General features: G+C 39.0%; 3 protein-coding genes across 3 annotated transcripts in view; all 3 read right to left on the bottom strand.

Moving 5' to 3' along the window:
- LOC125247492 (gastrula zinc finger protein XlCGF52.1-like) overlaps positions 1-18,363 on the bottom strand; it is a 41,703-nt gene that overhangs the window by 12,469 nt on the left and 10,871 nt on the right. The window contains exon 2 of the mRNA XM_048158825.1: positions 2,651-2,708. Within this exon, the coding sequence (XP_048014782.1) occupies positions 2,651-2,708 (58 nt within the window). The remainder of the gene's footprint in view (positions 1-2,650; positions 2,709-18,363) is intronic.
- LOC125274594 (zinc finger protein 271-like) lies at positions 6,911-15,760 on the bottom strand. The gene is made up of 5 exons (XM_048200994.1): positions 15,055-15,760; positions 9,128-9,275; positions 8,998-9,046; positions 7,486-8,233; positions 6,911-7,213 (listed from the first exon to the last, which is right to left on the bottom strand). The coding sequence occupies exons 1-5, from the start codon at positions 15,690-15,692 to the stop codon at positions 7,168-7,170; spliced, it is 1,629 nt and encodes a 542-aa protein (XP_048056951.1). The 5' UTR covers positions 15,693-15,760; the 3' UTR covers positions 6,911-7,167.
- Positions 17,200-18,363, bottom strand: part of LOC125246199 (gastrula zinc finger protein XlCGF57.1-like) — a 46,791-nt gene continuing 45,627 nt past the window's right edge. Inside the window, exon 6 of the transcript XR_007179791.1 lies at positions 17,200-17,381. The gene's annotated coding sequence lies outside the window, so the exon portion shown is untranslated. The remainder of the gene's footprint in view (positions 17,382-18,363) is intronic.

The following is an 18,363-nucleotide window of genomic DNA, read 5'->3' on the forward strand; positions in this document are numbered from 1 at the left end:
ATGTTTCTTGAGCAGCAAATCAGCATATTAGAATGATTTCTGAAGGATCATGTGACACTGAAGACTGGAGTAACGATGCTGAAAATTCAGCTTTGCATCACAGGAATAAATTACTTTGTCAAATATATTTAAATAGTACACAGTTATTTTAAATTGTAAATATATATAAACATTCCAGGATTTTTCTCCATATAGTGGACTTCACTGGGGTTCAGTGGGTTGAAGGTCCAAATGTCAGTTTCAAAGCAGCTTCAAAGAGCTCGACATGATCCCAGACGAGGAATAAGAGTCTTATCTAGAGAAACCACTGGTCATTTTCTTAAAAAAAAAAAAGTGTGTCTTGGTCGTCGTGGACCGCTTCTCGAAGTCATGCAAGCTCATTCCCCTCAAAGGGTTGCCTACCGCTCTGGAAACGGCAGAGGCACTCTTCCAACACGTCTTCCGTCACTTTGGGCTCCCTGAGGACATCGTATCCGACCGTGGACCCCAGTTCATATCCCGAGTCTGGTCAGCCTTCTTCCGTCTCCTAGGAGTATCCGTCAGCCTATCCTCCGGGTACCATCCTCAAACTAATGGCCAGACTGAGCACAAGATCCAGGAAATCGGGAGATTCCTGAGGGTTTACTGCCATCGGAACCAGGATTGTTGGAGTCAATATCTACCCTGGGCCGAGTACGCCCAGAACTCCCTCCGGCAGTCCACCACAGGGCTCACGCCGTTCCAGTGCGTCCTGGGATATCAGCCTCCTCTCTTCCCATGGTCGGGTGAGCCCTCAGAGGTCCCAGCGCTAGTCATTGGTTCCAACAGAGCGAGAGGGTCTGGGACTCAGCTCACGTGCAACTCCAGCAGGCAGTCTGGAGACACAAGGCACAAGCTGACGTCAGGAGAGGACCCACACCACAATACCAACCTGGGAAAAAGGTTTGGTTATCCACCCGGGACATCTGTCTCCGGCTGCCCTGCCGTAAGTTGAGTCCCCGCTACATTGGACCTTTCACCATCGAGGGGCAGCTTAATGAAGTGACATACCGACTCAACCTCCCTGCACAGTACCGCATATCACCATCATTGCACGTATCACTACTAACACCCTTCACTGACCCTTTGTCTCCTCCTTCCACAGAGCCTGGTGATGATGCCGTACCTCCTCCTCCTGTCATCGATGAGGACCCCAACATCTACCGGGTGAGAGCTATCCTCGACTCGCGGCGGCGGGGATCACAACTGGAATACCTTGTGAACTGGGAGGACTACGGCCCTGAGGAGCGGTGCTGGATCAACCGTTATGACATCCTTGACCCCAATCTTCTGACTCATTTCCACCAGGACCACCCTGACCGACCCGCTCCTCGAGGCCGTGGTAGACCCCATTGCCGCCAACCATCACAGTCGTCCTCCCTGTCTACAAAGGAAAGTAAACTGTTATCATCCATTTAGTATTCTACGTGTCAAGATATCCTCCTGTGTTCAGCTTGTGTCCGATACCTCTGTTTAATATACTGTTTCACATTGCACTTACCTCTGTGTCCTCGTCTGTGTCTGACACACTGCATGATGAAGCCTATAGAATGCAGTCAGAATAACTGTATAATTCAAGTTATGAAAGCAAAAAATATCCCTATGTATGGGTTTTTGTTTTTATATTTATAATATGTGATGTAGTTCAGTAATTTTAACAAGCTAGAGTGCTGTTTTTCTCGAATACCATGTGAACACTGTCTATGAGGGTCATTGCAAGGGTAAAATTGATTATAACACTTCAACAAACAAGTTAATATAATGAGCTGCATTTTAGACAACATTGATTGTTTTTGCCAACAAAAATGTTCAAACAAAGCCATATCTCAGAGATTTGCCAGATTTTACCATCTCGTTCCTGAATTAATCTGATTAAATTTTGAGCGAATCAATGATCCATACAATAAACCATATCTGCCCTAAATATTAATGAAAATTAGTAATGTCACATACTATTTAGGATGGATAGTATGCACAATGAGACGCAGGCAAAAAAGGGTAAAGGGTGTTGCTCTTTGTATTGTCATGAAATACATTGAAGAAAAATAAGTAACATTAAATTGTATTTATAATTACTATAAAATGTAACTATAAACTAGAAATTAAATGTATACCACAGCTTATTAATGAGGCAGTAACATATGATAGATACGACCGAACAAGATATTAATATTCTATTCTATTAATAACCGTTCAATGTGTAAAAGTATTATAATATTAAAGGCTCCAAATACAGAGCGGGAAAGCACAAAGAAAAATAGAAAATATATAGATTTTTGGTCCGATATGCAGTAGAAAGATGACATGATTTAGAAACAAAAATAAACTACAGCAAGACAAAGTTTTTTATACAAAACCACAGACCTTTTTTACCTACAAATAAAATATAATAATACACTGATCTTGGAGGGAGTTTTATCTTATTAATTTGTGATGCACTGTTAGAATGCTGAATGAAGAATGACTGAGGAAAGATGATTTTTCATTAACTTAACATTATTCATTTAACAATATTCATTGATTCAACTTATTCATTTTGTACCGCACATTATATTGAATGGCTTCAGAAGTCTTGGAATACAGTGCACAATATAAAAAACGCATCATGAATGAATGAAGAATAAACACCAACCTCTTTGTTCTTCAGTATCTTCAGTGTGTTTCATTCTGCAGGGTTCTGGATCACTCATGTTCTTGCTGTCCTCTTTAATAAACTCAGTCTTTGGAGATTTCAGCTCTTCCCACATAGCAAATGTTTTCTGGCCCAGCTCCGGGCCACACGATCACGTTTCCCTCGGCCCAAGTACCGCAAAGAATGACGGCCCTGAAGTGGCCCAGAACTGGATTAAAGACAGGGGTCACACATGGGCCATAACCGGCCCGAATCTCAGCCAGTTAATCACCCTTAACTGGCCCTGAAGTGGGCCAATACAGGTTTTATTATTGGTACCAATTCTCAGCCATATGTTAACCATATCACCACCACCCTTTAACCAGAAACCCCAAAAATGAGCCATAACCCAGCCTAATCTTACCCAAACCATGTGAACAAATGAGTCACAAGAAAATTCAATTCTCAAAATTAGTTTATTTAACAATATTGCACAAGCCAATAATAATAATAATAATAACCACATTCAGAATTGTGTAACTGTGTGAAGGCTATTTTATTTAGTACAATCAAAGCATATCTTATTACCACCTCATGAATATATGAATGAATCTAGCACTGAAATGTAAAGATATTATAATGTAATTTTACTCTCAACAAATATAGAGCAAATTAAAAAAAAATACTTAAAACAAATTTACACATCAGAATGTTTGTATGTGTGAGGGAGAACGTGATCCTATTTAGGACTGTCCTCAGGAAGTGAAGTACAGCTCTGCAGCCCCTCATTTCTCCACAAGTGCTCTCTCCTTATTCCAGCAGACTATTAGTCTTGTCCCTGACAGCAACATAGTGTCGGGCCAGATCCGGCCCACATCTAGTCCGCGTGTAAACCACATGTACCAGATGTGGGCCGGATCTGGGCCACACTATGTTGCTGTCTGGGGTGGTGTCAGACAATTTTTTCCTCACAGCAGCTAAAAGACAAAATAATAATACAAAATTAATAAATACATATACAAACATTCATCCATCTACTGTAAATAAATGTAGGTAACAAATGAAAAATAAGGTTGCTTTGGTGTTTTTTACAGGAAATGATTGCCAATAATATGGCACTACTGAATGACTAACTGGCTTGTCAGAGTTTGACAACAGTATTATGACAAATAAGACCATTTTAGCAAACAAAAACCTTAAAAATGTTGAGATATGGAAACTGTGGTGTAAACAGAGTAACCAATGCACTGTTGAAGTACTAATAATGTAACGCATTCAAAGCATAACATCTTATTTCCACCTCAAAAAAAGTGCATTTAATTTCAAAATGTACTGGTCTGTCTTAAACAGTTACTTATTGCATAGGTTAATGTAAACTAACAATGACCTCCTACAAATACCAAAAACATGTCTTTGTTTATGTGACACAATGATTATTCCAGATTTGATTCTACATGACTGATGCAAAATGCTTACGAAATAACAAATTGCTTTCTTATTGTTTTAAGAATGTCTACTAGCTAAAACAAAAATATCAGACATAGACCTATCCTGATTATCAAAGATTATCAGAGATTAGATTTAGATATAATTAAATCTGATTGTACAACCTTTGAATCACTTTCAGTTAAAAAAGTCAATTACTGTTGCTGATTTTGCTGTGATTTTTTAACAACAGTGGGCTACATTGTTCCGCACACTGGACAGGAAGCACCGCGCCTCGGACATCCCGCAGGCCGGTCTATCTCACCCCGGTCGCGTCAATCCTCATATCTGGGTTCTCAAGTTCAAGGGGCAGTGAATCAGCTACCTTATAGGCAAAATTCACTTCAATAAAGAACTAAGTGGCATCCGAGTTTCATGTATTTCAAAAAGCGCCAAAAATGGGTTGTTATTCTATTTTTAAAGATAACGTTAGCTGTTACGAGTGATGGAATTCATTAATCATAATAACCAAAATAATCTGCGAGTTTTAACCGCATTTGGCGGCTTTTTTTGTAAAAAATTTTAAGTTCAATTCTTTCCAAAAGGCCAAATATTGATTCAAAACATCTAACATAACATAACATCTAATGTTAGGTCGTACACAACATAACTTCACTTACCTAGAACAGCGGTTGTCCGACAGACGTCTTCACCCTTCAGTGGGAGAAATTTCAACCGACGCATCACGTGAACCTCATCCACCAACCAGAAAAGCTGCTGTTACCGTGGAGATCGCGCCAAAATAAACAATCCGCTTGTTAAGTCGTGACGTAAGGAACGCCGTTTCCGGGTCCAAGCCTCAACTCATTTCACTTGAGAATGCCATCGACGGCCGTTTATGAGCGCTATTTATTCATATTAAACATCAATCATTTAAAAAAGTTAAACATTTTAAATACTTACAGTCTACACAACAGTCGTCGTGCTCACAGCATCACAGACATTAATATTTTAATGATTTATAAAAGATGAAAAGATGAGTCTGGCCATCTGGAATTTTGGCATGGAGATAAAGGTTATGATTATAATTTTTTTGTAGTATTACACCACATCATGTGTGTATAATAGCACCATTTGTTGTTTTCTTATGGTATGAAATAGAGCGTTAGGACCCGGAAGCGCTGCCGCGTGACGTCAGACTTAACAACCGGATAGTTGACCGCCCAGTTGTATAACTATAACTTTACATATATTTTTAAATAAACTGTTATGTAGGGAAAATATATATATATATACATATATATATATATGTGTGTGTGTGTGTGTGTGTGTATATATATATAACTGTAAATCTTGCCTTGAATATAGCAGGCCTAAATACTTATAATTGTCCAGTACACAGAGTATGGCCCATAATCGTTACACTGATCTGGGCCACACACCTCACATCCACAATCGGCCCAAATGTTGTCTGCCGTCATGCATGCAGTGCCATCATTGCCACACATGGCCCACGGTTGGCTGACATGATGCATGCCAGTGCCGGCAACACGCCAGCAGTGCCATTATGAGGCCACATTTGGGCCAAGTCTGTTTGCTATGTGGGTTCCTAATGCTCTGATGCTCGTCTGATGGGAATATTCCAGCATTTATTGGAGAACTGCTGTGGGAGGAGCTTCACTGATGATGTAATTGCATGACAATACTGTTATCTGAAGACATCGGCATAATAAATGAGGTGAAAACAGGAACTATAACATTAACAAGAATGTTTATATAGGCCTATGCTAAAATATTAAACTGCTCTACTGAAAGATGACTGAAAAGCTCGAGTTGTGACATAATAGGCCGTCAACAGTAGATGCTCAAAGATGTGCCAAATACTGTCCACAACGACAAAACATCAACATAATCACACACACAAAACACAAAGAGTACACTACACTTTATCTTTATTTCAGCTGCTCTCTTTCTGCTGGTTGTGTAAAGCTGTGGTGAGATGGTAGCTTTACAAAAAAGTTCATTTAAGGAAGTACACTTATATTATGATCAAGTATTTTTTTAAGTATGTAGTAAGTGTGATATCAATGTACTAGTAAACTTGTAAATGTTCTGCTTGAAACTAAAGTTGCCTGATTTAGTATATAAAAAGCATATGTTTTATTGTACTAAGTGTTACAGTAGTAAACTTTAAGTGCACAACCTTGTTTCTCAATTGTACTGAATCTGTACTGCTGAGACACAGGAGACAGGTAAGTAGCAAAGGAAGTCCTTGAGGTAAGCATAGAGGTAAGTCCTTTGATGCGAACGAGACGGGACAATGTGAGGATGTGTGTGAGTGTCTTTTGTACTGGTGCTGATTAGTGAGTTGATGAGGAGATGGAGTGCGCTGTGATTGGTGGGTGTTGGAGCCCGGCGTGTCTGTGACAATATAATTTTTGCACTTTAATTATACTGCTATGTTTCTATATGTGTATTACATTTTAAATGCTTGAAATATGTCTTTAACTGTACTTTAAATTTAAAAACATGTTATTCTAGCTTCATGGATCCTTTTTCTCAACACTTGAATGAGGGTAATTGTTCTGACCTCATGAAGCCTCATGGTGTGAATGAACATCAAACTGACTAGAACAAACTCTTTGAAATGTATATACAGGATATCAATGGTGAAATAATAATGTAGACAGACAACAATCTCATTCAATGACAGTCATGTGTGTGGTGAAATATGATTTATTATGCATTAGTAGAAGAGAAGCAAAGTGTCCAGTTTCAAGGCTATATGAAAGTATATCTTGCATTTGAATGGAAGAGTAGAAGTGGAAGAGAAACTAGATGTTTTAATGAAAAACAATAAAGAACGATATAAAAAAATATCAGATTGTCTTTCTATGCCTCTTCTTCAGCTCCCTGAATATAAGCACAAGAACACAAGAGTTTTTTTAAAAGAAATACTAGTTCCCTTTTTAAAAGAGAACTGAGTGATACAAAAGCATTAGGTACATTAACACAAACTCCTGAAGATGAACTTTGGATGATGTTTCTTTGTCACTTATTGACACAACCTCTTTGTTCTTCAGTATCGTGATATTTCATCTGCAGGTTCTGGATCACTGGATCTCTCTGTCCTCTCCTTCCAGATGATTTCTGGTGGTTCTTCATAACAACAACAGGCATACAGACATGAACAGATATCAGATCAACCAACAAAATGTCATGTCACTCACTGTGGCTGTAAAGGAACTAATGAGTAAATGGATGAATGAATGAATGAATGAATGAATGAGGCACTTATATACTGAACACACAAAGTGCTTCACATTCACATCAGGTGTCTCTTCACAGCACCATCAGCTATAGGTGGAGAGGAGAGATCTGACTGACTCACACAGAAAAGACTTTGTTGATGATAAAGATGAACAACTTACTGTGATTTCAGACTGTGGTGATCTGGTTTCTCCACTGCATGGATCTTCATGTGTCGCTTCAGTTCATTTTTAACAGTGAAACTCTTTCCACACTGATCACACGTGTGCGGCTTCTCTCCAGTGTGGATCCTCTCATGTGTTTTCAGATTTGTTGACCGACTGAATCTCTTGTCACAATGTGAACACTTGTAAGGTTTTTCTCCAGTGTGAATTCTCTGGTGACGTTTTAAACGGTTTGCTGTAATAAAAGTCTTCTCACACTCAAAGCACATGTACTCTCTCACACCAGTGTGTATTTTCTGATGTTCCTGTAAACTTTGCAGCCATGAAAAACTCTTTCCACACACAGAACATGAATGTGGCTTCTCCTTCGTATGAACTCTAAGGTGTGTCTTCAGGTTTACTGACCGAGTAAATGTTTTACCACAGTGATCACATGTGAACGGCTTCTCTCCGGTGTGGATCCTCATGTGAGCATTAAAGTTTGATGATTGATTGAAACTCTTTCCGCACTGATTACATGTGAATGGTCTTTCTCCAGTATGAACTCTCATGTGAACATCAAGATGTTGTTTGGTTGAGAAATTCTTCCCACACTGAGTGCAGGTTGTAGATTTCTCTGCTCTTCTTTCCTTTAAAAATGTCTTTTTAGTCTTTGAGTGACTCAAAGGTTTTTGTCCAGGTTTGTCATGATGTTTCTCCTCCACTTCACTCAGTTCTTCACTCTCATTGCTCTCTTCCATCAGGTCTGAAATCAAAGAATAAAAGTTTAATTTCATTTTCAGTACATCAAAATAATAATAATAATAAAAAAATAACAGTGTAGGCTCAACTGAATTAGATTCCTGAGTGTTGATTCAGAATTCAATGGGATATTCTGTTTGAATGAATCATCTGCAAGATTCATTTGTGTCTGGTTCACCCTCAAATTCTACACACTAGACAACTGCTATAAAATATTACCATCACTTTGATGCCTTTTTAACTGTGAAATACAGGAAGTGACATGATCTGGTCTCTTTCTACAGCATGATGGGAGCACAAGAAAATAATCTCAATCCATCATATTTAGTTTGTGCAGTGTTAACCGCATTCATCAACCCTGTTACCAAAGTTACTCAAAGATGAATAATCTATATAACTTCTATATATAACTTCAATAAGAGAAATACAACTTTATCAGGAACTATAAATCAGATTTTGCTTAATTTAAGTTTACAACCCTGTCAGCCATTCTGGAAAGTGTATTTACTTGACACAGTTTGGCATTTACTGTTTATTCCTGAAAAAATCTCAATGATGTAACTATATTAAAAAATAATGGTTATGTTGCAAATTGTGAACCAGATAAATATTAAACAGTAAAATAAAACAGTACAAACAATATAGTATTATTTAATATTTAAAGTTTCTCAAACCTCCCTTTATTCACCATTTCTGTAATGAAGTGTTTGAATCTTTCTAACATGAATGTTGTTCAGCATCATGAATGAATGAAGAATAAACACCAACCTCTTTGTTCTTCAGTATCTTCAGTGTGTTTCATTCTGCAGGGTTCTGGATCACTCATGTTCTCACTGTCCTCTTTAATAAACTCAGTCTTTGCAGATTTCAGCTCTTCCTGATGATCTGATGGTCATCTGATGGGAATATTCCAGCATTTATTGATGAACTGCAGTGGGTGGAGCTTCACTGATGATGTGTGATGAGGGAGGAGCTTCACTGATGGTGTGAGTGATGAGGGAGGAGCTTCATTGTTGATGATGAATTTCAGCGTGGGAGAAGCTGATCTGCCACAATGGAAAATATATCATTAACTGAGTTTGTTTTTAAATATAATATATAAATATAAATAATGGTCAGAAAAAGAGTTGAAAGCATAAAGACAGAAATAAATGTACATATCTGTAGCCATCAAACACCCCCAGTCTGTTGAAAGTAATGAAATGAGCTTTAAGTGTCAATTTACAGCAGATCTGAAGACATCAGCATAATAAATGAGGTGAAAACAGGAACTATTGACATGAAATAAAGAGTGTTTTCAGCAGTTTCTCTGTTAATATTGATGATGCTCAGACTATCAACACTCATTCAACAAGACATTCAGATCATTAGCAGATCATTTCACTTTATTCTGAGTGTTTGCTGATAGAAACTGATTTGAGTCAGGATATATGAGAAAAGACTATAAAACTGCTCTATTGAAAGATAATGATTGAAAAGGAAGGCGTGAATAGTAGAGGTGCCACGGTTCAAAATGCTCACGGTTCGTATCATGGTTTTAGGGTCACGGTTTCGGTACAGTTCGGTATGTGCCATGTTCGGTATGTGCCATGTGCCATGTCAAATAAAAATTAGGAAAATAAGAACAAATAATCAAACTACAAGCAACATCACAATTAAATACAATAGAGCAAATATTCAAATAAACTGTGATTTTAAATAAAATAAACTGATTTTTCAGGTATCTAACAGTAGTTTTCAGGTACACAAAATGGATAACGTAATCAAATCTAAAATAACACTACATATTAACTTCACTGTATGAATTAAATATTAATCATTATTTAGTTACAAAAGCTATTCATTCAAGAGCAGTGAGTGATTTCTTTCATTTGTTGTTTGATTTAACATTAAAAACGCTTTTATACTTTAAAAAAGTTCACAGATGCAGTTAAACAACTCTCACTGGGACATTCGCCTGGCATTGATGGAATAACCACAGATTTCCATTGTCATTTCTGGAACATTTTGGGGCAGTATTTTTATGAAGTAACAAAAGAGTCTTTTAAAAATGGTTGTCTTCCAAGCAGCTGTAGAGGGGCAGTATTGTCTCTATTACCTAAAAAATGGGATTTAGGTTTTTTGAAGAATTGGAGACCTATTTCTCTTTTTATGTAGGGATTATAAAATTGTGATTACATGTTTGATGGACAGGTTAAAATGCTATCTGGACACAATTTTTTATGATAATCATACTAACTGTGTACCCAAACTGTCTATTATGGATAATTTGTTTCTTTAAAGAGATGCAATTGCTTTTGGTGACAAGTTTATTTCTTGGATAACACTGTTATATTGTGATGTTTCTGTACAAGTGAAAGTGGGAGGAAGGTTGAGTGCCTCAATTTGAAAAAACAAACAAACAAAAAAAAAAAAAACGAGGAATTAGACAGGGGTGCCCACTTTCTGCATCAAACTTTAGGTGACATTTATTTCTTGGATAAAACTGGGGTGAAGTAAACATCAGAGATGCTTTGCCACAAGCTGTACCTGTAGGAACTACGCTAACTATGGTGATGCAGATCTACTTCTGAGGTGGTATTCCTGGAGCATCCACATTGTTGGAACCCTTCCGCATCGTCAGCAGGGATCTCAGGGTCTCCAGTGTTTTGCCCCTTAACCTGAACACCTCGCCTGAGTGGGGCAGCAAAGACTGACTAGTCTTCACCTGCAGAAGGGTTCCAACTGTGGGCTCTCTTCAGCCACAGCCATCTTGAACTAGACTCGGCTGCTGCAGCAATGTCCCTGGTGGCTTTCTTCAGTTGTTTAGACTCCAGGCCCACACTATGGAGGAAACAGCGCACCGGTTTTGCTGGGAACCCACGGCAGCCGACTTCAATGGTGTAGCTGATTGCATGCCACCCCTTTAGAACAGCATCGTCAACCAGGTCTTGGTACTTGGCTTTTTTCAGTTGGTGGGACGTGGTTAGCCTCTCTTCCCAGGGCACAGTGAGCTCGCTCAGCAATTATGATGGTTTTCGTGCTCATGAATAACAGGACCATATCTGGTCGCAGGGAGGTCACTGCCACATCCTGTGGGAAGACAAGCTTCCGCTTCAGGTCTACTCTCAACTCCCAATCAGAAGCTTGTTGCAAAATAGAGGGTGGGTTCTTGGCCACCATGCCGGTCTTATAAACCTTGTCTCCTTTCCTCACAAAGGTTATGGCTTCAGGCAGATGGACCTGCTTGTTGTTGGCTTTGACTCGCTGCTGTTCCACCCATTTGGCAATTTCCGTGAGGACCTTGTCGTGCCTCCATCTGTACCGCCCCTCTGCCAGTGCCTTCGGACACGCGGTCAGGATGTGTTTCAGTGTACAGGAGGCTGCTCCACATTGGTTGCAAGATGGGTCTTCCCCTCCACCCTAGATCCTTATGTTTCTTGGTGTTGGCAGCAGGTCAGTCACTGAATGCAGGAGAAAGCTCAAATTCTCTTGGTCAGTCTGCCACAGTTCCTTCCAAGACAGAGGTCGCTCCTGTGCCTGGTCCCACTGCGTCCATCGACCCTGAGAGGCAAGTCCAATCGCTTTCACCTGACGCTTCTCCTCTACTGCCACACGGACTCTTTGCACCACAAGGCCTCTTCTGGCTCTGGCATCCCTGCTCCACCTCTTCTCGCTGTAGTTTCTAAGGCCCAGGCGTCCCTTGCATACCACACCCACAATTTCCTGGTGTTTCCAGTAGGATTCTGCTTCCATCACGGCTTGCTGGGGTTTCCACTTTCTGCAGCATTTGATGGTCTTGTTTGCAAATCTTACTTTCCCATCTTTAGACGTGAGGAGTGTACTGACTGCCCTTGCCTTGGTGGCTTTAAACTCCTCGACCACTGATGAAACTGGCAAGGGAAGCTTAGAGGTCTTGCTGTAAAGGTTAATTGTGCTGAATGATGGGGGAACTCCCAGCCATTTCTGCAAGAACTTACTGCACAGTCTTTCCATTCCTTCCACCTAGGGCATGGGAAAGCCATAAAGTAGGAACGGCCACTGCAGCTGGGGTATGATGCCATACTAAAAATACCAGACTTTAAACCTCCCGGGCAGTTGGCTGTGCTCGATTGCCTAAAGCCAGGTGTTCAGCTGGGCCTTGGTATTAGTGAGATTGCTGCTGTCCTTTAAGGAGCTGTCGTACTGCTTTCCGAGGCATCGGATCCCTTGCTCTTGAATTATTGGGATCTCAGAGCCTTGGATATTAAAAATGTTTCCTGTTAGCTTCCCCTTCACAATACTGAGGCTCCTTGATTTTTCCGATTTAAACTGCAGACATGACCATGTTGCCATCTTTTCCAATGCGCTCAGGATCCACTGTGTCCCCTGTATAGATGGAGTCATCACCGTTACGTCGTCCATGAAAGCTCTACAAACAGGGTGTCTGATGCCGTCATCTGCTTTCGGGCCTCTGCACGGCGTTCCTCATGCATTTAGTAACAGGTTCATAGCCGCTATGAACAGGACCACGGAAATCGTGCATCCTGCCATGATGCCCTTTTCGAGCCATTGTTATTTGGTAGTGACACTTCCCACGATGAACCTCATCTGTTGCGCATCCATGTGTGCCATTACAAGCTCAACTACCTCTGATGGAACACAGTAGTGATCTAATGCCTTTCGGATCAGCTGGTGTGGGATACTTGAACAGGCTTTAGTGAGATCCAGCCAAATAACAGAGAGTGTGTTATTGTTACTCTTGGCTTCATTGATGAGCTGGCTAATCACTGCTTTATGCTCCAGGCAGGCGGAATATCCTGGTACTCCTCCTTTTTGGACACTGGGATCGATGAATTCATTGACTAGCAAGTATGTTGTTAGCCTTTTAGCGATGATGGACCAGAATATTTTCCCCTTTACGTCCAGCAGGGAAATCTCCCGAAACTGGTCAAGTCTTGTGGAATTTAGCTCTTTTGGCACAAAGCAGCCCTCAGCGAGAGTCCAGAGCCCAGGTTCCAGCTTTTTCTTCCACAGTGTCCGTAGGAGCTTTGAGAGCCTCTTCAGCAGCAGTGGGCAGCATTTGTAGATTTTATAGGTGGTGCCTGATGGTCCTGGGACTGATCCTGCCCGTGCTTTTGTCACCACTGCCCTCACTTCATCCATGGTGAAGTCTGCCATGTTAAAAGGGGTGTGTGGTGTAAGAATTGGCAGTTGGAAAGGACACTCACCCAGGAATACCTTTGGAGGAGTTTCCGTGTGCGGTTGCCACACTGTTTTCTATTTCCTCCTTTGCACATGACAAAGTCCCCCCTTGGGCTTTCCTAGAAGGTTCGCGGTGAATTGGAAAGGGTTGTTAAAAAGGCTTTCCTCTTTCGGCGCTTCTCCCTCTGTTTCTCCCGTGTGGCGTCAGGTCTCCGAAGCTGGATTTAGCCTTTTCCATGTCTCTGTACTGATCTCATCCAGAGCCGCTCTTTCCTCGTCCCTTGCTTCCTGCCACCTTCTCTTGAGTGTCTTTAATTCCTCCTGCAGCTCTGCCGCTGTCTCCTACTCGGTCCTGCTGGTGGCTGTACAAGTGAAAGTGGAAGGAAGGTTGAGTGCCTCAATTTGAAAAAAAATTAGGAATTAGACAGGGGTGCCCACTTTCTGGTCAATTATAGACTATTGCCTTTGAACCATTATTAAGAAGAATGAGAATAGATGTTAAAAAATGTTTTTATTACCAAATGATTCTAAAATGGTAGATATAATGGTAGGAAATTCCAAATGTACTTGATAGGGATGTGATCTCTTCATCTTGCCATGCGGTTTTTTAGAAGAAATATGCTCCTTTTTGCCAGGATTTTATAGAGAAGTTATAAAAAGAAAATATCTGAATGTACAGACTGATGATATTCCTCAAAAACTATTAATTTGTTATGCTTATGACAGCAGTATGTTGGAAATCTCTATTTAGATCATTTTAAATGCTTGAAATATGTCTTTAACTGTACTTTAAATTTAAAAACATTTTATTCTAGCTTCATTGATCCTTTTTATCAACACTTGAATGAGTGTAATTGTTTTGACTTCATGAAGCCTCATGGTGTGAATGAACATCAAACTGACTAGAACAAACTCTTTGAAATGTATATACATGATATCAATGGTGAAATAATAATGTAGACAGACAACAATCTCATTCAATGACAGTCATGTGTGTGGTGAAATATGATTTATTATGCATTAGTAGAAGAGAAGCAAAGTGTCCAGTTTCAAGGCTATATGAAAGTATATCTTACATTTAAATGGAAGATTAGAAGTGGAAGAGAAACTATATGTTTTAATGAAAAACAATAAAGAACGATATAAAACTATCAGATTGTCTTTCTATGCCTCTTCTTCAGCTCCCTGAATATAAGCACAAGAACACTGAGGTTTTTTTAAAAAGAAATACTAGTTCCCTTTTTAATAGAGAACTGAGTGATACAAAAGCATTAGGTACATGAACACAAACTCCTGAAGATGAACTTTGGATGATGTTTCTTTGTCACTCATTGACACAACCTCTTTGTTCATCAGTATCGTGAAGTTTCATCTGCAGGTTCTGGATCACTGGATCTCTCTGTCCTCTCCTTCCAGATGATTTCTGGTGGTTCTGCATAAAAACACCTTCCAACAGACATGATATGAGATCAACCTGTCCTGTCACTCACTGTGGCTGTAAAGAAACTATTAATGAATGAGGTATTTATATACTGAACACACAAAGTGCTTCACAATCAGATCAGGGGTCTCTTCACACCACTATCAGCTATAGGCGGAGAGGAGAGATCTGACTGACTCACACAGAAAAGACTTTGTTGATGATAAAGATGAACAACTTACTGTGATCTCAGACTGTGGTGATCTGGTTTCTCCACTGCATGGATCTTCATGTGTATCTTCAGGTGACTTTTAATAGAGAAACTCTTTCCACACTGATCACAAGTGTGCGGCTTCTCTCCAGTGTGGATCCTCTCATGTCTTTTCAGAGATGCTAACTGATTGAATCTCTTGTCACAGTGTGAACACTTGTAAGGTTTTTCTCCGGTGTGGATCCTCTCATGTCTTTTCAGATCTGATGACTGACTGAATCTCTTGTCACAGTGTGAACACATGTAAGGTTTTTCTCCAGTGTGAATTCTCTGGTGCAGTTTTAAACAGTCTGCTGTAATAAAAGTCTTCTCACACTCAAAGCACATGTACTCTCTCACACCAGTGTGTGTTTTCTCATGTTTATGTAAACTACACCTCTGTGAAAAACTCTTTCCACACACAGAACATGAATGTGGCTTTTCCTTCGTATGAACTCTAAGGTGTCTCTTCAGGTTTATTGACTGAGTAAATGTTTTACCACATTGATCACATGTGAACGGCCTCTCTCCGGTGTGGATCCTCATGTGAGCATTAAAGTTTGATGATTGATTGAAGCTCTTTCCACACTGATCACATGTGAACGGCTTCTCTCCAGTATGAACTCTCATGTGAACTTCAAGAAGACATTTGTGTGTGAAACTCTTTCCACACTGAGTGCAGGTTGTAGATTTCTCGGCTCTTCTTTCCTTTAAAAATGTCTTTTTAGTCTTTGAGTGACTCAAAGGTTTTCTCCAGGTTTGTCATGATGTTTCTCCTCCACTTCACTCAGTTCTTCACTCTCCTCGCTCTCTTCCATCAGCTCTGAAATCAAAGAAAAAAGTTTAATTTCATTTTCAATAAATAAAAATAATAATAATAAAAAGAAATATGAAAGGACATAAAAATGAACCATTGTAAGAGTACACAGTTCAATTTAGCTCAAATGGAATTATTAGTTAATTTATAGGGAATTTTACAGTCACTTATTTTATGACTGAGCAACTGAATCGTCCAGCATTCATTTGAACAGGCCATAACTATCAGCTCTGTAGCGTATATAAATATCCAATCTCTAGTGACAACAATATTTATTATCAAGGTAACAGAGATCGGCAGTTTAACACATTAAATTCATAAGCACACAAGACACTTCTCTTTAAAGTCTTTTCGTGTCTGGATTGATGTTGTGGGAAGCCAATCACATTCTGGTGTGTTGGCGGAGGAGTGGAGTCTCATTCGTGGCTGAGGTTTGAAGTTTTGAGGCAGCAAAGACTGTAGAGTTGTTGATTAAACTTTGCGGGATAAACCTAACTTAGAACACAAGACTCTCAATGTAAAATAAAACTAAAACAAATGAAAGTGAGACGAGAGTGTGATGGCTTGAATGAAGCTGATCTGCCTTTATCTTCTTGTCATTGTCTTGTCTACTCGTCTGAAGCTTTGTTCGTATTCTGAGATTTTAAACTTGAATTTCTGTCCAGCCTCTGAAGGGAGTACTGACCAATTAAACATTGTCTTTTGTATGATGTATACATTTCTCCTCCTCTCACCATAAATCACATTATCTGATGGTCTCTTATCTCCCTGATCTACCCAAGAGTACAGTTTAGACATGATTTCTAAGAATACAATGAATTTAATTCAAAGAATGATTAAAGCGGTAAGAGGACATTCACACTGATACCAAACACTCCATGCTCCCATTAAACCATTCGACAGTTATAACAATTTCATGAATTATGTGTGATCTAAACAGGGGTGTAAAATATCAATGATGTAAATATATTAAAAAAATAATGGTTATGTTGTAAATTGAACTGTTTTATTTTACAGTAAACAGTAAAATAAAACAGCTCAAACAATATTTAGTATTATTTAATATTTAAAGTTTCTCAATCCTCCCTTTACTCACCATTTGTTTAATATTTTATTAAAATATTCCAAATTTTAACTGTTTATCTAACTGTGCAGAAGTGTTTGAATCTTTCTGACATGAATGTTGTTCAGCATCATGAATGAATGAAGAATAAACACCAACCTCTTTGTTCTTCAGTATGTTCAGTGTGTTTCATTCTGCAGGGTTCTGGATCACTCATGTTCTCACTGTCCTCTTTAATAAACTCAGCCTTTGCAGATTTCAGCTCTTTCTGATGCTCTGATGCTCGTCTGATGGGAATATTCCAGCATTTATTGGGGAATAACAGTGGGAGGAGCTTCACTGATGATGTGAGTGATGAGGGAGGAGCTTCACTGATGATGTGAGTGATGAGGGAGGAGCTTCATTGATGATGATGAATTTCAGTGTGGGAGAAGCTGATCTGCCAAAATAGAAAATATATCATTAACTGAATTTGTTTTTAAATATAATATAATATAATATAATATATAAATAATGGTCAGGAAAAGAGTTGAAAGCATAAAGACAGAAATAAATGTACATATCTGTAGCCAACAAACACCCTCAATCTGTTGACAGCAATGAAATGAGCTTTAAGTGTCAATTTACAGCAGATCTGAAGACATCAGCATAATAAATTAGGTGAAAACAGGAACTATTGACATGAAATAAAGAGTGTTTTCAGCAGTTTCTCTGTTAATATTGATGATCCTCAGACTATCAACACTCATTCAACAAGATATTCAGATCATTAGCAGATCATCTCACTTTATTCTGAGTGTTTGCTGATAGAAACTGATTTGAGTCAGGATATATGAGAAAAGACTATAAAACTGCTCTTCTGAAAGATAATGATTGAAAGGGAAGGCGTGAATAGTAGAGGTGCAACGGTTCAAAATGCGGTTCGTATCACGGTTTTAGGGTCACGGTTTCAGTACGGTTCGGTATGTGCCATGTTCAGGGAAAATAGGACTACTGTCAAATAAAAATAAGGAAAATAAGAACAAATAATCAAACTACAAGCAACATCACAAATAAATACAATAGAGCAAATATTAAAATAAAATAAACTGTGATTTCAAATAAAATAAACTGATTTTTCAGGTATCTAACAGTAGTTTTCAGGTACACAAAATGGATAATGTAATCAAATCTAAAATAACACTACATATTAACTTCACTGTATGAATTAAATATTAATCATTATTTAGTTATAAAAGCTATTCATTCAAGAGCAGTGAGTGTTTTTTGTCATTTGTTGTTTGATTTAACATTAAAAACGCTTTTATACTTTAAAAAAGTTCACAGATGCAGTTAAACAACTCTCATTGGGACATTCGTCTGGTGTTGATGGAATAACCACAGATTTCCATTGTCATTTCTGAAACATTTTGGGGCAGTAT

Source organism: Megalobrama amblycephala, linkage group LG1 (assembly GCF_018812025.1).
Source record: "Megalobrama amblycephala isolate DHTTF-2021 linkage group LG1, ASM1881202v1, whole genome shotgun sequence".
Lineage (NCBI taxonomy): Eukaryota > Metazoa > Chordata > Actinopteri > Cypriniformes > Xenocyprididae > Megalobrama > Megalobrama amblycephala.